Source organism: Coregonus clupeaformis, chromosome 13, assembly GCF_020615455.1.
Source record: "Coregonus clupeaformis isolate EN_2021a chromosome 13, ASM2061545v1, whole genome shotgun sequence".
In the NCBI taxonomy this organism is placed as follows: domain Eukaryota; kingdom Metazoa; phylum Chordata; class Actinopteri; order Salmoniformes; family Salmonidae; genus Coregonus; species Coregonus clupeaformis.
This window is the reverse complement of record NC_059204.1, coordinates 31,619,377-31,642,385: the sequence shown is the minus strand read 5'-3', so window position 1 is coordinate 31,642,385 and position 23,009 is coordinate 31,619,377. Positions and strand designations below refer to the sequence as shown.

The 23,009-nt window shown below is 41.4% G+C and overlaps 1 protein-coding gene across 7 annotated transcripts in view; it reads right to left on the bottom strand.

Annotated features, from left to right (window-relative positions):
* Positions 1–3,783: 3,783 nt before the first annotated feature.
* The window catches only part of LOC121579243 (phosphatidylinositol-binding clathrin assembly protein), a 70,808-nt gene continuing 51,582 nt past the window's right edge, over positions 3,784–23,009 (bottom strand). For 2 of the 7 annotated variants that reach the window (XM_041893655.2, XM_041893656.2), the window contains exons 13-22: positions 22,511–22,591; positions 22,276–22,386; positions 19,411–19,530; positions 19,180–19,210; positions 18,972–19,071; positions 16,778–16,801; positions 13,102–13,161; positions 7,551–7,655; positions 6,416–6,519; positions 3,784–5,402 (exon numbers count right to left, since the gene is read on the bottom strand). In XM_041893655.2, coding sequence (XP_041749589.1) covers positions 6,427–6,519; positions 7,551–7,655; positions 13,102–13,161; positions 16,778–16,801; positions 18,972–19,071; positions 19,180–19,210; positions 19,411–19,530; positions 22,276–22,386; positions 22,511–22,591 — 725 coding nt within the window. In that variant the 3' untranslated portion in view covers positions 3,784–5,402; positions 6,416–6,426. The remainder of the gene's footprint in view (positions 5,403–6,415; positions 6,520–7,550; positions 7,656–13,101; positions 13,162–16,777; positions 16,802–18,971; positions 19,072–19,179; positions 19,211–19,410; positions 19,531–22,275; positions 22,387–22,510; positions 22,592–23,009) is intronic. The other 5 variants (XM_041893659.2, XM_041893660.2, XM_041893657.2 and 2 more) reach the window with 4 other exon arrangements.

Genomic DNA, 23,009 nt, shown 5'->3' with positions numbered 1-23,009 from the left:
TATTCTACTCATCCACTCACCTGTGGTAAGACAGCGCTCTCCTTGCTTTCCACCTGTGGTCTCACTTATCTCTCTGCTGTTCTGTCCACAGAAATGTCTTCCTGACTCAAGCGGAAGGACTGGTACCCTCTGACTCCTCAGAACAGGAGACCATCATGAAGAGGAACGCTCTCCGTGGCCCACCATCAGGTGATGAGAATGTTTTTTTTATTTTTTGACAAATCCTTGTACAAATAGCAGCAAAAAGCTGAATTAAAAGTACAACTTACAATATAATGATTAAATACAAATTATTACAAGTTAACAAAACATAGTAAATATACTAAACAAAGCCATCTTCAACTGTTTAGCAGGCAAACCAATGGGATGGCACTGCAACGATAGCTCGGCTAGATTTAGGATGTCTTTCCAATTGAAATTATCAATATTTTTTTGTTGTTGCTAAAAGTGATGACATTTGTCCAGTAGTGTTGCTCCTTGACTAGAAGCAGGGAAGACCACAAGTAGTGATTCCTTGTCACTTTTGGAGTTTGTCTGTGCAACTGTTGCTCCCACTGTATTGAGGGGAACTTTCCTATGATGATTGCTTTACTAACCAATCTGACCATAAGTGGGCACCAGTGTGCCACTGGGATGTGACTCAGTGGCACGGGAAGCCACTGAGTCACACCCCCCTTCCCAAGACTATTTGGCAACACAGCTCAACTCAAGATAAAAACAATGGCTACCACTAGTACGTTCCTGTCTTGGAATGTGGTGCTTTCATTTACTGAGCTTCTAATTATTTTCGCCCCTAACCCGATTGTCTCCATGATGGGTACTGTACGTGCTTTTATTTTTCAGTCAATGACTGTTGTAATTTGAACCCCTTCCCCCCTTCTAATGATTTTCATGGTTCCCACCAGACAGGGTGAGCAACAGCCCCGTATCTCCCCTCCACCCAGCAACGGAAGCATAGCAGGCTCAGAAGCAGGCCAAAGAGCTGGAGTGGGATGAAAGGAGCAGCAGCTGCAGCCCACAGGCCAACAGAGGACGTCAGTGTGCTACTGTATGGCAGCCAGACCCACCTGCAGGCAAGACCCGTTGGGGCCACCTCAGGCCATTCTCGTATTCAACACTTCAGCTGGAGTCGAAATATAATTGATCTCTAGATGTCCATGGGCGTATCTCAATAATCATGTGGTTTCCTCTACTTGCTTTTCCTCCATTTTCTTAGAAGCCAAAGTCCAATAGAAAGATAAAGCTGTGCTGGCAGCCTCCAGTGTCATCTGTCTATGGATATATAGGTCAGCCTCAGCTGAGGGGCAGCACAAGCTAAAGTTTGTAACTAAATATTACAGCACTTTGTGGCTTGGGTTGGGTGTTCCTTACGCATGCTGCTAAATCCCAGCTATAAGCCCACCTGATTCACTTGTGATAACACTTCATTTGGGAATTTCATCTACCCACAGTATTGAAGAGAACATTATTTCAGTAAGGTGCTAAAACAAAGTAATGTAAGTGACATAGAACTTGGCTATCCTTTGACAAATATGCCATTCATTTTAGACTCAGAAGGTACTGAATCAGACATTCAGCTCTTTATTGAATCCTCCCCCCACAAAAAGTCCCAGGGACAGAGGCTTTGGAGAGTGAAGGGAGAGGGACGGAGGGAGAGGGGTGGGTGGAGAGAGAGAGCCTTAGGGATTGCCTCTGTGCCACTTCCATTTGGCAGTGGACGCAATCGAGACAGAGTAGCGATCTGAGAGTAACAATCTCTTTCCTTGTTGCGATGGGAAATCTCAGGCAAACAGGATGCATCTCTTATATGAGACTACTTCTCCCTTTGTCTCCCTTCCCCCTCTCTGTGCTGTCCAGCAGGGATACATGCACCTGGGACCTCTGAAGCAGAGTGTGGTGGGCCCTTCCCCATCCGAGACCCCTGGCTCCGAAGGCTCCTCCTCAGCCCCAGGGATGCTCCAGGCTCCTGAGAACTAGCCACAAGAGGTTCAAGAAGCCAGGCCCAAGCATGCATTCACACACTTTTGTAAATCTAGCATTGGCCTCCCATTAAACTACAAAGCAAGGGTCCGGGAATGTTTTCTTAACAAATATTATGCTTCACAGGGTTAAATCAGCCCTGGTTATAACCTGGTGGAATTAGAGGGATGTATTAATATCCCTCTTCACCAAATATAAAACCCATCTACCTCATTTGGGCACTCAATACTTTTTTATTTCACCTTTATTTAACCAGGTAAGCCAGTTGAGAACAAGTTCTCATTTACAACTGCGACCTGGCCAAGATAAAGCAAAGCAGTGCGATAAAAACAACAGAGTTACATATGGGGTAAAACAAAACATAAAGTCAAAAATACAACAGAAAATATATATATATACAGTGTGTGTGAATGTAGTAAGTTATGGAGGTAAGGCAATAAATAAATAGGCCATAGTGCAAAAATAGTTACAATTTCGTAATTAACACTGGAATGATAGATGTGCAAAAGATGATGTGCAAATAGAGATATTGGGGTGCAAATTAGCAAAATAAATAACAATATGGGGATGAGGTAGTTGGGTGGGCTAATTTCAGAATGGCTGTGTACAGATGCAGTGATCGGTAAGCTGCTCTGACAACTGACGCTTAAAGTTAGTGAGGGAGATAAGAGTCTCCAGCTTCAGAGATTTTGGCAGTTCGTCCAGTCATTGGCAGCAGAGAACTGGAAGGAATGGCCAAAGGAGGGGTTGGCTTTGGGGATGACCAGTGAGATATACCTGCTGGAGCGCATACTACGGGTGGGTGTTGCTATGGTGACCAATGAGCTAAGATAAGATGGGGATTTGCCTAGCAGTGATTTATAGATGACCTGGAGCCAGTGGGTTTGGCGACAAATATGTAGTGAGGGCCAGCCAACAACAGCGTACAGGTCACAATGGTGGGTAGTATATGGGGCTTTGGTGACAAAACGGATGGCACTGTGATAGACTACATCCAATTTGCTGAGTAGTGTGTTGGAGGCTATTTTGTGCATGACATCGCCGAAGTCAAGGATCGGTAGGATAGTCAGTTTTACGAGGGCATGTTTGGCAGCATGAGTGAAGGAGGCTTTGTTGCGAAATAGGAAGCCGATTCTAGATCTAACTTTTGATTGGAGATGCTTAATGTGAGTCTGGAAGGAGAGTTTACAGTCTAACCAGACACCTAGGTATTTGTAGTTGTCCACATATTCCAAGTCAGACCCGCCGAGAGTAGTGATTCTAGTCGGGTGGGCGGGTGCAAGCAGCGTTTGGTTGAAGAGCATGCATTGATCAGTTGGAGGCTACGGAAGGAGTGTTGTATGGCGTTGAAGCTCGTTTGGAGGTTTGTTAACAGTGTCCAATGAAGGGCCAGATGTATACAAAATGGTGTTGTCCGCATAGAGGTGGATCCGAGCGCCACCAGCAGCAAGAGCAACATCATTGATATACACAGAGAATAGAGTCGGCCCGAGAATTGAACCCTGTGGCACCCCCATAGAGACAGCCAGAGGTCCAGACAACAGGCCCTCCGATTTGACACATTGAAATCTATCTGAGAAGTAGTTGGTGAACCAGGCGAGGCAGTCATTAGAGAAACCAAGGCTATTTAGTCTGCCAATAAGAATGCGGTGGTTGACAAGAGTCGAAAGCCTTGGCCAGGTCGATGAAGACGGCTGCGCAGTACTGTCTTTTATCGATCGCGGATATAATATTATATACTTATTCATTATTATCCATCATCCATTCACATACACACAAACTCAAGATAATGGGGCAAAACACTTTGTGGAAGCTGCACTTTATTGGAAAATCAACCAAAGTCTGCATACATACATTTATTTATATATTTAATATAAACAAAAATATAATCTGCAGGGACAATGCAGCAAATATTTGATGAATAGAATAACCTTCAGGTTCTGACCATCCTACACATATCCTTTCCATCATGGGATGGGCTCTCTTCTATATACACACACAAAGCACCGATCAACAGTGCTCCATTTCCCCCTGCTTAACTGGACCCTTTTGCCCACTTACCAGACATGGGATCAAATACTAAATAATTTCACACTATCTGTGCTTGATTGAGCTTGTCTGGCTTAATGGACCAATAGAATTGTCCCAAAACTGCTAACCCAGCCCATCTGGCACTCTAGACAGGCTAAAGCAAACAAAGTATTTAAAAGATGTCCAATAGTATTTAAACCCAGGTCTGCCACTTACACAGAGAGCTGACCCACCAGTGACACAACCACAACTTTTCCCCTGCCCTCTGTGAAGATCAGCTCCCTCTTTCCCCCAACCCCAATGCTGGTCTATGTAAAGATGGTCCGAGCCTGAAGGACACTCTGCACATTCAGGTTGGAAAGGCAGCCATAGAATTTTTCCATGTATAATAAACGACATGCCAAGCGTAAAGCATAAATGCAGATCCATCCCAATGCAATGCCGCCAAATCACAAATGTAGTGCTTTGCTAGTGCGTGAAAATGTTCACCAAAAAAAAGACCATAGCTCACAGAATTGACTGTATTGAATTATTACCCTTGTTTGACTTCCATATCACCCCTTACACAGAGGGTTGTGACTTTGAGCCACAAAGAACTTTGCTTGACATTATGCCGGTTCAGTGATTAGAGCTAAACTGTCTGTTGACAGTCAGTTACATTTTTTAATCTTTATATTAACTATTTTTTACTCTGTCACTCTCAAACTCCAATTATACAATCAATCATACCCATGTATAGACCTGAATACCTCCCACAACGAAGAGTTCAATGTCATTCGTTTTTCTTTTTCATTTCCTCCGTGGGTAATCATAAATAAATACTAACAATACACAAGGAATGTCTGCCGCAAACGTAAAAACTTTTTTTAAAGAAAAAATATTGAAATCATGGTATAAACAGAAGTTAGCGTTACTAATCAATGATGGTTAAATTAGATAATGCACGATTGATGATCGGATCAAGCAATTCTTCCACTCGTCCCACCTGAACCCACGTCCTCACCCCAAGAGAACATCAAGCTGTGTGTGATTCCCACTATTTTCTTTATACATAACAGCAAAGTCAAATTATCTCCCTTACCAAACCCATGTTTATCTTTTACAGAAGACAAATGGGATGAGTGATCCCTGTAGAGGGGTTAGAACGGCAGCGCACACAGTTTTTCCTCGTAAGACAAATTACAAAATGAGATCCGTGTCCTATACTTGACGCCACTTGGACATGGCTTCCCCCCCTTAATTCCTTCACAAGTCCTTCCTTATTTGGGCTGATATTCTGGACGATGAGTAAAAACAGCTAACTCGATTTTTACTTGAAAGTGAAAGTTTAGCTGCTTCATGGTTCGTCTTCGGAGGACAAAAGCCTCCCTTTCAGGTTACATGAACTGCATCTGCAGAGAGAAAGGTACAGGCCATGTTGAATGCATTCACTTTTTAAGAGGGGTTATCATTCACAGCATTTGTATTAGAAAATAATTATGCCAAACAAGGTTGACACTCCTTGTTTTCCTTGAAAACAAACCATACTTCTTCACAATAAACATAGGCCAGAATACAATCAAAAAATAATTTGTGTTTTTTTTCACACTGTGTGTTTGATGGAGGGCATTGACACTTTGATTCAGGAATCGCCAGTCCCGTGTCATGACCAGTTGAGCGGTCCTCCAGCATACAACAGGACTGACAATTCTTTAATCCAAAATGCCCTCCATCCAGGACATACTGCTGGCCAAATCCAACACACACACACACACACACACACACACACACACACACCCACACCCACACCCACCTGAAAATTCAGTGCAGAAAAATGTATTGAATTCTGGCCTCATTTAGATTTCATTCGATGCAAATGTGATGTATGCATTGAAGATAACAGCAAACAAATAAATAAAAAAAGTCAATTCCAGCATGATAAACAAACATATAGGGCTGAAGTCCTCTCTTAACCATGTTTTATTTCCCCTTTGTCATAGAATTATCAAAAATAAACTATATTACTCAAATACGTGGTGGCATTTAACAATAAACTTCCACAAGATAATATATGCAAATGTTGGTTTGATATTTGATGCAAACCAATGGGGCTGTGTTTTAAAAGGTTTATCAAGTGAGATATGGTTTAATAACAGCACTACTTTTATTACGCTGTCAAAATGTCACATGGACCAATGTACTTTTTGAAAAGTGTCATTTCGCAGTCTAGGTCAGACTTCTGTGCAGACATGCAAGGAATCTTACAGGTGGTTGAGTGATTATGAAGGGATTGACTGAGCCAATGTTAGGCGTTGAAGCACACATAAATCAACAAAACCCACTGTGTACACGGCAAGCGGAGCAGAAGTTTGCAGATATGAGCATGCAGCGCACACACAGAGACGTGCACACACAGGACATGTACCTAAAGATGTTCTACAAGAAATCCTTGAGAGAGAGCTGTGCAAAGGGGTCCTTTCCTGGCGCTCTGAGAGGACTCTGACTGGATGGACTAGAAGCTGCCGAGGGCTAGTTCAGAGAGAATGACAGGGTGAGGAGAAATCGAGCAACAGCTAAAGAGGGGAAAACCTAGCTAGAGATTTAAAGGGAGTAGAATGGAGAGAACAGGGTCAGGTTCGGAGGGTCAGGTCCGGAGTGTAGCTGCCTGGAGGTGGACCTTACAGCTCTTGACATGAGGACAGCAGATCAGAGTATCGTGTCAAAAAAGAAACCCTGCTCACAAGATATATTCTCCAGGTTGCTACCATTCTGATTTACAACCTGCTGAAGAAATGAGGGTGTACATATCCCATTCTAAAGACTGTTGACATGCCAGCAACTACATTTTTACATTTACATTTTAGTCATTTCGCAGATGCCCTTGTCCATAGCGACTTACAGTAGTGAGTGCATGCATACATTTTCATAACATTGCTGAAATGGCACGAGGGTGAATGTGGAAGCGCATTCTGAATAGAAGTCCCAAAGCACAGAATTCCTATTGCCCTCCGGAATAGAATTCCTTAGGTTACTTGCCACATTACACCATTTAACAGTGATATATGGAATACCCATGTGTGTATTCCAATACCACTTTTATGGTGAATGGGTTGTGGGGCTGGACAATGCTTCCTGCAGACAGATTTTTTCCATACAGACAACAGGCAGACCACCTCAGTGGGAGTTAAAGTTACATTTGGCAACAGAATCAGACAGATAGCAGGGCTCAATTCAAATTTTGGAAATCAACTGAAATAAACTTGCAGAATTTAATTGGAATTTATCCTATTCTGATAAATACTAGTTTGAGGACGTGGACAATTTAGCCAGGCTCCTCTCCTCCGAAAGCAGGAAGAGTTGGGATCCGCTCTAGGGTGAAATTTCCCCTAGGTACAGATCTAGGAACAGCTTCCCCTCACCCAATCCCAACCATAACCATTAGTGGGGGAAATTCTAAACTGACCCGAGATCAGTGTCTAGGGAGCAACTTCACCCTACTCCTTGGCATCCGTTCAGATGAAAGCTACTGGGGAAGGGAGTAGAATGGAGAGCACCAGTACCTGTGCTGCTGGGGCCTGGCCAAAGGGGTTGGCCGGCCTCATGACCGGTTGGCTGTACATCATGGTGGGCTGGTTCATCATGGCCATGGAACCCATCTGGGGAGGCTGAAGGAAGATAAACAAGCAAACAAAATTAAAAACGGCATCCTGCTGAAGAAATGGCAATCATTCTGACATAACTGCTCGTGTTATTTCAGTGACACATGACGGGTTACGTAGTAGTACGATGTCTCAGTCTCAAGCGCAGTGTAATTTGAACAGAACAAATCATTGTTCAAGTTGTCCTCAGCTGATTTAACTCTGGTTACTAATTAACTATAGTTCAAATATACAGCAGCTCCGTAATGAGACGAGCACTGGGCAGTAAAAGTTAACCGCTACAGCTGAATCCGCCCATCTTGTGATGCATTTTGAGAGTATGAGTAGCGCTTGGCATCGTCAATCATTACAAGACATTTCTGTCACTTTTCCCATTTGATTCGTCATGGACCTTTTGGCTCGTCTGTGGATGTAGAAATTAACGAGAACATAGTCTACACTATACTGTGCAATACACTGTCACAAATTGGTTCTAGTGTCACATGTTTCAAAAGCCAAACACTGATTAAAAACACAAGGTATTCCCCATAGAAAGAATGAATAGAACGGGCTTGGAACCTCTAGCCCGGGCAATTTGACTGGTAAACTCATGGGTACACTCGCAATGGCTGCCTGGTATTGTGGTGCAATAATTTCCATGGTAATGTAGAATATTCATTCAAATGATCTTAACTGATGTGGCTCATGCAATGGAATATATTTTTTGTAATGTCATTTGAGTTGAATCAACAAATCACAGCACATATTGATGGGTACACTTCCTGATTTTCTCCTATGGCCGCCAGTCCAGCCATTATGTCATCATTGACTTGAATGGGGACGCCCGTTCTATTCATTCTATTTCTATGGTATACATGCAGTAAAGAGGTCAATCGAACTCGACCAAAACAATGGAAAAGCGTGGGGGAAAGATCCTGTGGGGGAAAGATCCCGAATCTCCTCATTGCCCCCCCCCCCCAAGCAAAATGTGCCTACAGTTAGTGTGAAATACACATATAGACAATAACCTATGTTGGGGTAAAAATCGAAGTATAATGCTTGTATGGTTGTCAACCCCAATACATGTCCATGTCATCTTAACCAATCAACTGCATTACAGTTACCAACAACTGACTACCACCACCAATTTCTAAGTGCTAGCTATGCCACCAACTTATATGAATGGGAGTTTGCATTTAGCAGTCACTTCTTCTAAACTTCTAAATGTTATGCAGCGAAAACAGCTAAAAGTATATCCAAATGGGACTTTAGGAACCACATTGTGGACCTGTTAGAATACAGTACATCAATCATGACGGACACAGTGTAGTGGCACTTTGGTCTGTAGGAGCAGCAGCTCTTTTAACCCCCACAATATCACACCTGCTGAAAACAGCACAAGCTCTTGGATGGTCATGGAATTCCACGGTCAATGACATTTCGGATGACCGCACAAATGCCCGTCCGTCCAGTCTTCAGTCGGCTGTTCATTCCACAAAAATAATAATTTAAAAAACGGTTATGTCAGTTATTTTATTTTCATGACGGTCTTCATCCATAATCGTCGGTTACACGATTATACGGTAATTGTGCCACCCCTACACTTGTGCTGCTGCAGTGTTATGCTGGTGAAATTTTATATTTTAAATCATTGTAAGGAGTTGGCCTTATAGCTTCTTTAAAAGTACAGGAATGGACACCTTAGCATTGGAAAGGCCTATATTCATATAAGGCCTGTATGCTGATATAGGATCAGGCCCCGTGTCCATCTAAAAGACTAAACTGAACCTACTATGAGACGCTTTATGAACCCGGGCCCCTGGAGTGAATCAGAAGTAAATCCAGCAAACAACAATTTTCATTGGTTCAAAGTAAAAGTGGAATGATAATTTTTTGCTGACAAAGGCTTAGAGACGTAATCAACATCAATTAATGTCCTGAAAGAGGTATTGATAATGCTCAGCTACAGTATGTTGCAACATTCTCAGAACGTGTAAAAAATAAAAGTTAAATATAGATATACAGTACCAATCAAAAGTTTGGACACACCTACTCATTCCAGGGTTTCTTTATTTTTACTATTTTCTACATTGTAGAATAATAGTTAAGACATCAAAACTATGAAATAACACATATGGAATCATGTAACCAAAAAAGTGTTAAACAAATCAAAATATATTTTATATTTCAGATTCTTCAAATAGCCAACCTTTGCCTTAATGACAGCTTTGCAAACTCTTTTTTAATTTTTAATTTTATTTATTTTTATTTATGGAATGGATCAGCTTAATATTGCAGATAGATTGTATCTTCTATCAATGTTAATTGTCTGCATCACTTCCAATCCCCCATGTTTTTTATATATATATATATATATATATATATATATATATATATATATACATACTCCCCCTTTATTACTTTTCAACCCCACCATCCTTTCCCTACTTGGAGTAAATTAGTGAACAACAATGCCCAGGCCTCTACTTCCGGTCTATACTTACTATCTACACCTTATGGACAGAGTTCATTTTACAATAATTCTAATAATTTTTTTGCTCCTGAACTTCTTCTACTCTCAACCTCTCCGATCATTTTCATGATGTCCATCTGGTTTGCTTCTATATGCCATATCTTTCTAACTGTGCTCTTTCCCAAAAGCTCCCAACATACAACCTATATACTTATTATGGACACAGTATGCTTACATTATTAGCTATCTTTGTTATTATTTGTTGTTATTTGTTATTAGTCCCATCCTTCAACTCTATTCAATACCTCCCATCTATCTCTTAACACCATCCATATAGGATTTCTATTTGCCATATATATTTCAACCGTACTGTGATGTTTTACAAAAGTTCTGAACCTTTCTATTCTCATTGCTTCTACAGATTGTGAATTAAAAATAAACATTTTTGCTAAAAGTATTATTATATTATTGATTGATTGACTATGACTTTTCAGATCACCCAGTAATGCTATCTGCAAGGTTAGCTCCAGGTAAATATTGCAATCCTTTAGCCATTCCTGGACCTGTGTCCAAAAACAAGCTACAAATGGACAGAACCAAAACAAATGATCTAATGATTCTGTCTCTTCACAGCAAAATCTGCAGAGCTGGGAAGATTGTATCCCCCATATAAATAACATTCTATTGGTAGCAAGAATTTTATATAATAATTTAAATTGAAAGATTCTAATTTTTGAATCCGGTGTCGTTTTTTGCGTGTCAGTTCATAAACACTATGCCATGGGATCGGTACGTCAAAGATCTCTTCCCAACTATTTTGCAATCTATATGGGACGGCTGTCAATCCTTTGGTTCTTAAGTGAAACTGATATACTTTTTTATTTATCACAGTTTTCCTTAACCAATTATGTTCTTTAATGCAAGGCCGACAGACAAGTTCCTTACTTTCTCCCCCTTCCACTTTCCTCTTCCACTTTTGCGGTAAGGCTGCAATTATTTGGTTGTAATTTTGGGTAGAGCAGACATTTCCATGTTTTTGTTAGCTGCATGTGCGACATAACTCCACCAGTCCTACCGATGATATCATTTACGAAGATTATACCTTTTTTAAACATTCTGTCAAAAAATAAAGGTTTTTTGTCAATTAGTATATTTGAATTTAACCACAATATTTGTTGCATTATTTGTTCTGTCGTTTCTGGAGGATTAAATTGAAATTGCAACCAACTTTCTATGGCTTGTTTTAGAAATAGTGATATTTGGGAGATTATTTCCTTTTCAAATAACTGCAAATGAGTTGTTGTAATCTGAATAAAGGGAAAAAGGCCTTTCTTGAACATTGGGTGAGACAATCTTACTAATTTGCTTGAGAACCAGTTCGGATTTAAGTATAACTTTTGTATGACTGAAGCTTTTAGTGATAGGTCTAATGCTTTAATATTTAATAATTTCTGTCCTCCGAATTCATATTCATTATATAAATATGCCCTTTTAATTTTGTCTGGCTTGCAGTTCCAAATAAAATTGAATATTTTTTTCTCATATAATTAAAAAAACTGTTAGCTTTGCAAACTCTTGGCATTCTCTCAACCAGCTTCATGAGGTAGTCACCTGGAATGCATTTCAATTAACAGTTAAAAGTTAATTTGTGGAATTTCTTTCCTTCGTAATGCGTTTGAGCCAATCAGTTGTGTTGTGACAAGGTAGCCCCCCCTATACAGAAGATATCCCTATTTGGTAAAAGACCAAGTCCATATTATGGCAAGAACAGCTCAAATAAGCAAAGAGAAACGACAGTCCATCATTACTTTAAGACATGAAGGTCAGTCAATACGGAACATTTCAAGAACTTTGAAAGTTTCTTCAAGTGATGTCGCAAAAACCATCAAGCGCTATGCTGAAACTGGCACTCATGAGGACAACCACAGGAATGGAAGACCCAGATTTACCTCTGCTGCAGATGATAAGTTCAGTAGAGTTACCAGCCTCAGAAATTGCAGCCCAAATAAATGCTTCACAGAGTTCAAGTCACAGACACATCTCAACATCAACTGGTCAGAGGGGACTGTGTGAATCAGGCCTTCATGGTCAAATTGCTGCAAAGAAACCACTACTAAAAGGACACCAATAAGAAGAAGAGACCTGCTTGGGCCAAGAAACAAGAGCAATGGACATTAGACCGGTGGAAATGTGTACTTTGGTCTGGAGTCCAAATTGGAGATTTTTGGTTCCAACCACCGTGTCTTTGTGAGACGTGGTGTGGGTGAACGGATGATCTCCGCATGTGTGGTTCCCACCGTAAAGGATGGAGGAGGTGGTGTTATGGTGCTTTGCTGGTGACACTGTCTGTGATTTATTTAGAATTCAAGACACACTTAACCAGCATGGCTACCACAGCATTCTGCAGCGATACGCCATCCCATCTGGTTTGGGCTTAGTGGGACTATCATTTGTTTTTCAACAGGACAATGACCCAAAACACCTCCAGGCTGTGTAAGGGCTATTTTACCAAGAAGGAGAGTGATGGAGTGCTGCATCAGATGACCTGGCCTCCACAATCCCCCGACCTCAACCCAATTGAGATGGTTTGGGATGAGTCGGACGGCAGAGTGAAGGAAAAGCAGCCAACAAGTGCTCAGCATATGTGGGAACTCCTTCAAGACTGTTGGAAAAGCATTCCAGGTGAAGCTGGTTGAGAGAATGCCAAGCGTGTGCAAAGCTGTCATCAAGGCAAAGGGTGGCTATTTGAAGAATCTCAAATATATTTTGATTTGATTAACACCTTTTTGGTTACTACATGATTCCATATGTGTTATTTCACAGTTCTGATGTCTTCACTATTATTCTACAATGTAGAAAATAGTAAAAAATTAAGAAAAACCCTTGAATGAGTAGGTGTCCAAACTTTTGACTGGTACTGTATATAAATTATATAAAAAGGGTTCCGAAGCATGGCTTCATGAGATTGAAAAGAAGATAAACCCCCCCCCAACTACTTACCATTCCATATGCCATCATTCCCGTTGGCGTCGTTGCAGGGAAGGCCATGACAGATGGTGCCTGAGATGACACGAGCAAAGATGATCACTCACTGAACCAGGACACTTTTACAGAAAGTTAGCATATAACTGACTGCATATAACTGACTGCCTATAACATGACTAAAGACTCTTTGGATAAAAGCGTCTAAGTTGCAGTGCCTATATAAAGTCTACACCCCCTTGAACTTTTTTCACATTTTGTTGCATTACGAAGTGGGATTGAAATAGATTTAATTGTAGTTTGTCATTGATCTACACAAAATACTCCATAATGTCAAAGTGAAAAGAAAATTCTAAATGTATAAAAAATTCATAAAAATGTACTAACCAAAATAGGTGCATAAGTATTCATCCCCTTGGTTTATGCGAGCCTAAATTAGTTCCAAAGTCTAATTTGGCTTAACAAACCACATAAGTTATATGGACTCACTCTGTATGAAATAATAGGGGTTGACATGATTTTTGAATGACTAACCCTTCCTCTGTCCCATAGTCAAGTATTGAATTTCAAGCACAGATTAAAACTACAAAGACCAGGGAGCTTTTCGAAAGCCTCAAAGGTCAGTGATTGGTAGCAATAACAAATCGGACATTGAATATATCTTTAAGCATGGTCAAGTTAATAATTATGCTGTGGATTATGTATTAAACCACCCAGACACAAAGATACAGTCGTCCTTCTGAACTGAGATGCAGCATAGGAAGGAAACTGCTCAGGGATGTCACCATGAGGCCAATGGTGATTTTAAAACAGGTACAGAGTTCAATGGCTGTGATTGGAGAAAACTGAGGCTGGATCAAAAACATTGTAATGACTCCACAATAATGACCTAAATGACAGAGTGAAAAGAATACAAATATACAGAATACAAATATTCCAAAACATGCATATGTATGTAACAAGGCACTAAAGTAATACTGCAAAAAACACAGGAAAGGAATACACTTTCTGGCCTAAATAAAAAGCCTTATGTTTGGGGAAACTCCAACAACACGTCACTGAGTAACAGCCTCCTTATTTAATTTTTTGTTGCCCCAACGGGCTCGGGAGAGACGAAGGTTGAGTCATGCGTCCTCCGAAACATGACCCGCCAAGCCACGCTTCTTAACACCTGCTCGCTTAACCCGGAAGCCAGCTGCACCAATGTGTCGGAGGAAACACCTTTTCAACTGACGACCGAAGGAGTGGCTATAGCGCGATGAGCCAAGTAAAGCCCCCCCGGCCAAACCCTCCCCTAACCCGGACGACACTGGGCCCTATGGGACTCCCGGTCGAACCCCAGGCTGTAGTGACGCCGCGATGCAGTGCTTTAGACCGCTGCGCCACTCGGGAGGCCACTGCCTCCTTACTTTCAAGCACAGTAGTGGCTGAATCATGGTATGGGTATGTTTGACATCGGCAAAGACTGGGGAGTTTTTCAGGATGAAAAGAAAAGGGATGGAGCTAGCACAGGCAAAATCCTAGAGGAAAACCTGCTTCACACCAGTCACTGGGAGAGGAATTCACCTTTCAGCAGGACAATAACCTACAACACAAAGCAAAATCTACACTGGAGCTGCTTACCAAGAAGACAGCGAATGTTCCTGCTTGAAAATCTATGTCAAGACTTGAAAATTGCTGTCTAGCCATGATCCCGAACAACTTGACAGAGCTTGAAGAATTTAAAAAAAAATAATAATGGGCAAATATTGCACAATACAGGTGTGCAAAGCTCTTATGAGACTTACCCAAGGAGACAGATGTAATCACTGCCAAAGGTGTTTCTAACATGGGTTTGAATACTTCTCAATGAAGTTATATTAGTATTACATTTTTCATTCACCTTAAAAAAGAGTGTTGTGTAGATCGTTGACAAAAAATTACAATTAAATCAATTTGAATACCACTTTGTAACACAAAATGTGAAGAAATCCAAGGGGAGTGTCAACTTTCTATAGGCACTGTAACGTAGTGTAAATAAAGACAGTTTAATATTCATGTTTATTTAGTTAATGAATCACTTTTACAAAATAACAGGTGCAAACAACCCACCTGAACAAAGTTGTATTTGTTCATCTCTCAGACAAGCTACAATTGTCCAATTCACATGCAACACTTTAGTGTCATTGCCTGCCTGCTTCCACTTTGGCAAGACTAATGGAACATCTGGGAGACATTTTTTGCATGCCTGTCCTTATTTCCCCTAGTTTCCCCTTAGTGTATGTTAGGGCTAACCAGAAAAGCTACGTGGGAGTCTTAAGCACAGAGAGAGCCCTGAAGCAAGAAGCTGTTACTTGCAGGTGCAGAGCTGCTCTGCTGAAAATGACAGAGGGGGGCTTTTATAGAGGAACTGCTAGACTATCAAACAGCCCCCACAGTAGTAAGTAACAAACCCCGATTTGTTACAACATCACAGGCCATTCAGTTGCGTGAAAAGGGACACTTGTGAAGGACATTTTTAAAATCAGCAATCAAGCCATTGGAAAGGGGTCAGAATTAACAAGTTGACGTACATAAAGCATAAATGTTGGTGTCATTACATAGTCAGCACTTGTTTCGAACATCCAAAAGGCCTTTTTCAACTTCTCACATTGATCACAAATGCTTTGCATAAAAGCATTCTCAGCAGGCAATATTTAGGTCATTGCAGACATTTGCTTGAATAGGAAAATATGGAGGATCACCAGATACTATTTAGAATGAAAAATGACTGATTTCCATTTGGTCATTGAAAGGAGGTGCTGTGTGGAATAATTTTAGAATTTGACTGTTGACGTTATCCGAGTTGAGCAAGAATGAACTTTATACAAATCAGGGGGTGATACCCAAATCGGGGTAGAGTATGTCTCGCTAGACAGCTTTGACACCGTGCTAGATAGGCTCCCAGCCAACATGCTGTTTTGCACACTGTTCAGAAGAAACAACCACGAGGGGAGAGCGAGGAAAAGCCTTACGGCAAAGTAATATTTGGTGAAAACGTAGCAAAAAAAAAAAAAGGTGAGAGTTATCAACCATGCAGTTACCTAAGATCATACCCCAGTTTCTCTTTTAAAATCAGACTCGTCCATATCAAGACAAATATACCATGGTCTTTCGGTATATTTCCATAAGTGTTCACTTGATAATAGCGGAAACTTTTTTCCTGAATGCTACCCACTCACTAAACACACAATTTTTTGGGAAACCCTTCACTTGAGTCATTAGGCTACATTTTGTCACGGCTCTCATGTCATGTTATAACTGTCATGTCACAACAGTTATGTCATTATTATACAGGCAGTATGTGACCCTCATGACGCAGGCTCTGAGTAAGGTGTGACCAGAAGTTCAATAAAAAAGACAAAGGATGCGTTGTTTTTTACAGTAGGTCTAACGACTGTCCATTGACACTTGTTCCACAGACACTTGTTGTTGTCAGACCTAGTATAGACCAGCCTCTGGAGAACAAAGGGCTACAATATGGAGGAGAGGAAAGTCATGACAGGACAGGTCATGCTGTGGTATCTGTGTTAGATTGAGGTCAGCAGGTCATAAGAAGCCCACGGTGCAGACCACACAGGTCAGAGAAAACGTGGCTGGGTGAATGTGTGGGATTAATACCAGGCATGCCAGCTTTGGTCAAAGAGCAGGAAATGGTACAACCATTGAGACTTACGTATTGTGGGAAATGCATGCCTTTCTGTATTTTTTTCCCCAGGACAACATTTACACAATGCAACAGACATGAGACACAGATTAGAAAATATTGTAACAATGTTTAGTGAACACAGAGCAAAACAACCACACACACACACACACACACACACACACACACACACAAGGCAGTTGGAGCTTTCTGTCCATATGATCTGCATGCATCAGGAACTTAAACCAAGCAGTGTTTGCATTGGATAAACAATTCCCAACGCAGATGAGGAAATAGCTACAATTGAAGTCAGAAGTTTACATACACCGTAGCCCAATATATTTAAACTCAGTTTTTCACAATTCCTGACATTTAATCCTAGTAAAAATTCCCCGTCTTAGGTCAGTTAGGATCACCACTTTCTTTTAAGAATGTGAAATGTCAGAATAATAGTAGAGAGAATGATTTATTTCAGCTTTTATTTCTTTCATCACAATCCCAGTGGGTCAGAAGTTAGTATACACTCAATTAGTATTTGGTAGCATTGCCTTTAAATTGTTTAACTTGGGTCAAACGTTTCGGGTAGCCTTCCACAAGCTTCCCACAATACGTTGGGTGAATTTTGGCCCATTCCTCCTGACAGAGCTGGTGTAACTGAGTCAGGTTTGTAGGCCTCCTTGCTCGCACACGCTTTTTCAGTTCTGCCCACACATTTTCTATAGGATTGAGGTCAGGGCTTTGTGATGGCCACTCCAATACCTTGACTTTGTTGTCCTTACGCCATTTTGCCACAACTTTGGAAGTATGCTTGGGATCATTGTCCATTTGGAAGACCCATTTGCGACCAAGCTTTAACTTCCTGACTGATGTCTTGAGATGTTGCTTCAATATATCCACATAATTTTCCTTCCTCATGATGCCATCTATTTTGTGAAGTGCACCAGTCCCTCCTGCAGCAAAGCACCCCCACAGCATGATGCTGCCACCCCCGTGCTTCACGGTTGGGATGGTGTTCTTCGGCTTGCAAGCTACCCCCTATTTCCTCCAAACATAACGATGGTCATTATGGCCAAACAGTTCTATTTTTGTTTCATCAGACCAGAGGACATTTCTCCAAAAGGTATGATCTTTGTCCCCATGTGCAGTTGCAAACTGTAGTCTGGCTTTTTTATGGCGGTTTTGGAGCAGAGGCTTCTTCCTTGCTGAGCGGCCTTTCAGGTTATGTCGATATAGGTCTCGTTTTACTGTGGATATAGATACTTTTGTACCCGTTTCCTCCAGCATCTTCATAAGGTCCTTTGCTGTTGTTCTGGGATTGATTTGCACTTTTCGCACCAAAGTACGTTCATCTCTAGGAGACAGAACGCGTCTCCTTCCTGAGCGGTATGACGGCTGCGTGGTCCCATGGGGTTTATACTTGCGTACTATTGTTTGTACAGATGAACGTGGTACCTTCAGGCGTTTGGAAATTACTCCCAAGGATGAACCAGACTCTACAATTTTTTTCTGAGGTCTTGGCTGATTTCTTTTGATTTTCCCATGATGTCAAGCAAAGAGGCACTGAGTTTGAAGGTAGGCCTTGAAATACATCCATAGGTACACCTCCAATTTACTCAAATGATGTCAATTAGCCTATCAGAAGCTTCTTAAGCCATGACATCATTTTCTGGAATTTTCCAAGCTGTTTAAAGGCACAGTCAACATAGTGTATGTAAACTTCTGACCCACTGGAATTGTGATAGTGAATTATAAGTGAAATAATCAGTCTGTAAACAATTGTTGGAAAAATGACTTGTGTCATGCAAAGTAGATGTCCTAACCGACTTGCCAAAGCTATAGTTTGTTAACAAGAAATGTGTGGAGTGGTTGAAAAACGACTTTTAATGACTCCAACCTAAGTGTATGTAAACTTCCGACTTCAACTGTAATTTCCTTTCATAAATCATATTATTCTATTTGATTTTATTAGGATCCATTAGCCAAAGCCAATGGCGACAGCTAGTCTTACAGGGGTCTGACATAACGAAAAAGACAGACAAAATACTTTACAATTTACATATATTTAAAAACATTAGCACGTAGTATGCATCTATCAGTTACACTTACATGTCAGTACATACACACAACAAGTAGTAGTATGATTAATATTGATAAATGAATTACATTTTTGTTATCAGAACTTTGGATACTATAGTAAAGAAAGACTTATCCTGAACAAACTTACCATGGTGGCAGGGTTCCATGTGGTAGAGGGAGCAGTTTTTGGTTGCCAATTGTATCCACCTGTCAACTTCTTCTCACCAGGGTGACTCCAATGAATATTACTACATAGGAAATGGAAATACTAATTATTTTCATTCAACTGCAACATATCAGTATGGTAAAAAATAACAACTTGTCATTCCAGTTCCGTTATCATTGCATTTTCTTACTTTTTTGCCACGCCATTTCCAATTCCCAAATCTAAAAAATAAAGATAATAAATTGTTAGTTGAGCACATAGAGCCACTGACTTGACAATCTCTCATTAAAATACACCAAAAGAGCTGGCAGGTGACACTTCATCTGGAAGCTGGTCTGCTAAAATGTTCAGTAATCAACAGCACATATGCAGTGAAGCGTTACAATATGGTAGGAGTAAGGAGCACGTTAATGATACATACTGCCCACAAGGTTGGCCAAGGACGAGTCCAGGTCGTCAGACACCAGCTTCCCAGGCTGCTGCCCGTTGGGGGTTAGCCCCTGGATGGGCGAGGAGGCCACTGTGGGTTCAAGGATGCCACCTAAAACATTATTAATAAAGGGGGGAGGGGGTAAAAGACGGGAAAGAGGACGTGGTTAACGTGAGCGAAGTGGGAAGCAGGTGTTGCACGTGAAAATGACATTAAGGTTGCTGGCGCAGTCCAGGACTAAGGAGTGTGTAGTCAACTCACCCAGTCATGCAAAAGCCAAGGCCCAAAGTGTGTGTTCACCCAATGAACAAGGGAGAGAAACAAAACAATGGTGAGATTGTGAATGAAGCACCCCAAAACCCACACATTAGATACAGGTACAGTACCAGTGAAAAGTTTGGACACCTATTTTTACTATTTTCTACATTGTAGAATAATAGTTAAGACATCAAAACTATGAAAAAACACATATGGAATCCAAATATATTTTACATTTGAGATTCTTCAAAGTAGGTACCCTTCGCCTTGACAGCTTTGCACACTTGTGGAATTTCTTAATGCATTTGAGCCAATCAGTTGTGTTGTGACAAGGTAGGGGGGTATACAGAAGTTAATCCTATTTGGTAAAAGACCAAGTCCATATTATGGCAAGAACTGCTCAAATAAGCAAAGACAAACAAACAACAGTCCATCATTACTTTAAGACATGAAGGTCAGTCAATACGGAATATTTCAAGAACTTAAAAGTTTCTTCAAGTGCTGTCGCGAAATCCATCAAGCACTATGATGAATCTGGCTCTCATGAGGACCGCCACAGGAAAGGAAGACCCAGAGTTACCTCTGCTGCAGAGAATAAGTTCATTAGAATTAACTGCACCTCAGATTGCAGTCCAAATAAATGCTTCACAGAGTTCAAGTAACAGGCACATCTCAACATCAACTGTTCAGAGGAGACTGCGTGAATCAGGCCTTCATGGTCGAATTGCTGCAAAGACACCACTACTAAAGGACACCAATAAGAAGAAGAGACTTGCTTGGGCCAAGAAACATGAGCAATGGACATTGAACCGGTGGAAATCTGTCCTTTGGTCTGACGATTCCAAATTGGAGATTTTTGGTTCCAACTGCCGTGTCTTTGTGAGACACAGAGTAGGTGAACGGATGATCTCTGCATGTGTGGTTCCCACCGTGAAGCATGGAGGTGGTGGTTTGATGGTGCTTTGCTGGTGACACTGTCTGTGATTTATTTAGAATTCAAGGCACACTTAACCAGCATGGCTACCACAGCATTCTGCAGCTATATGCCATTCCATCTGGTTTGCGCTTAGTGGGACTATCATTTGTTTTTCAACAGGACAATGACCCAAAACACACCTCCAGGCTGTGTAAGGGCTATTTGACCAAGAAGGAGAGTGATGGAGTGCTGCATTAGATTACCTGGCTCCACAATCACCCAACCTCAACCCAATTGAGATGGTTAGGGATGAGTATGACCGCAGAGTGAAGGAAAAGCAGCCAACAAGTGCTCAGCATATGTGGGAACTCCTTCAAGACTGTTGGAAAAGCATTCCTCATGATGCTGGTTGAGAGAATGCCAAGAGTGTGCAAAGTTGTCATGAAGGCAAAGGGTGGCTACTTTGAAGAATCTAAAATATATTTTGATTTGTTTAACAATTCTTTGGTTACTACATGATTCCATATGTGTTATTTAATAGTTATGATGTGTTCACTATTATTCTACAATGTAGAAAATAGTAAAAATAAAGAAAACCCCTTGAATGAGTAGGTGTGTCCAAACTTTTGACTGGTACTGTACGTGTACATCCTTTGCTCTTCACTATATACTTTATTGAGCACCAAAAGGCACTTTTTGCTGCCAAATGCACCTTTCTGTGATGTGCTTATGACTTCGTAGGCAGAACTACTCAGGGGCAGAAGGCTATATTGAGAGAAGTTGAAATAGTGCCAATACTAATTTCCTAAACTCTTCCATTTCATGCAAGATTAGACAATGTGATGGAGGAATACAATGACAAATGTAGTATTGAATGTAGTGTTACGTTACAGTGTGAAGGTGAGGACAGCACTACCCTGAGTCTTTGGGTTCTGTTCATGACAAACTGTCATGTTCCAGGCCCCGGCAGTGGCAGTGACAGAGTTCAAGAAGTGCTAGCTAAAGGAGCTCGGAGGCACCGGAGCAGACCTTGAAAGGTCTGAAACCCGCCATGTCTCGAATGACGGACAGGTAATTGAAAATAGCGCATGCGAAACCCAGAGGGAAGGCTGCGCTTTCTATTGCAATATAGCAACATTTAAAAAAAATAATGAATGCTTCTTTTGGAACATTTTGAAGCAAATCATTCATGACCATATTTCATGGTGGTACATTTTCTCAATCATTGATCAAGCACTCACTGCAAGTATTTTAAAGTATTTTCCAAAACATCCAAGCCCCAAGCTCAGCGATGGCCCATGAGGTGAGTTGGGCAGCAGTGTGGATGTGGCGGCCATGGGAGAAGCATTATGTTGCCCCTAGACCAGAGCTGCCCAACCCTGTTCCTGGAGAGCTACCCTCCTGAAGGTTTTCGCTCCAACCCCAGTAGTAACTAACCTGACTCAGTTTATCAACCAGCTAATTATTAGAATCAGGTGCGCTAGATTAGGGTTGGAGCGAAAACCTTCAGGATGGTAGCACCCCAGGAACAGGGTTGGCCAGGCCTGCCCTAGAAACTGATCTAAATGGGGCAGGGTAAGCTGATCCTAGATCTGTGCTGAAGGGTAACTTCTATGTGGAGCTTGTGCATGTGAAGAGAGGGGATGGGGAGTTGGGAGAGGTCGGGAATGTATGATCCTTACCAGCAGAGTCAACATTGTTGGCGGAGGCCGAGTTATTGCCAAACACAGAGTCAAAATCGACGTTAAGGCCTCTGGCGGTCTGGGGCTGCGTGGTGGAAGATGCTGAGAATCCTGGTTCAGAGGAAGCAAAAAAGTGTTGGGGCTGATAGTAGCGGAGGCATTAATCAAGCTAGTTTTATTTTCGGGCCAGAGAGTAGACAGGGGGCAGTGGGAATGGCAAGCCCCAGGTACCTACCTCCAAATAGACCAGGTACAGCAGGGGACTCAGACTGGAAGAGAGGAGTGGTAGGGTACGATGCTGGCCCACAGAAAGAGTCTGACACAACCAGAGGCAAGCAGTAGGGGAGAAAGGCAAAGAGATGGGGTTTTATAAACATGACTAGAAATAAAGAAAAACACAACAAATGAAAAGTATAGCTCCAGAAAATTAAGCAAGAAGAACATCAAGTCAAATAAAAAATTTTTTTATCCATGCTCAGCAGTTTGAGAAAAAGGAAGAGCACTAACATTCTTAAAAAAGCCACCTCAAACAAATGCTAAATGCTAAAATGTTAGCACTAAAGGCAAACAGCACTCAGGGAAGCAACTAGACTAGAGCAAACATGATCCCGGCGTAGGTTCAGGGTCCTATGCTTACGGGGGTTTTCAGAAAACATAGGTCAGTCGGGTTCCCCGTCATGGTACCTGAGATAAACTGCCCTATCCGCACTGTGTGCTCATGATCAGATGCAATG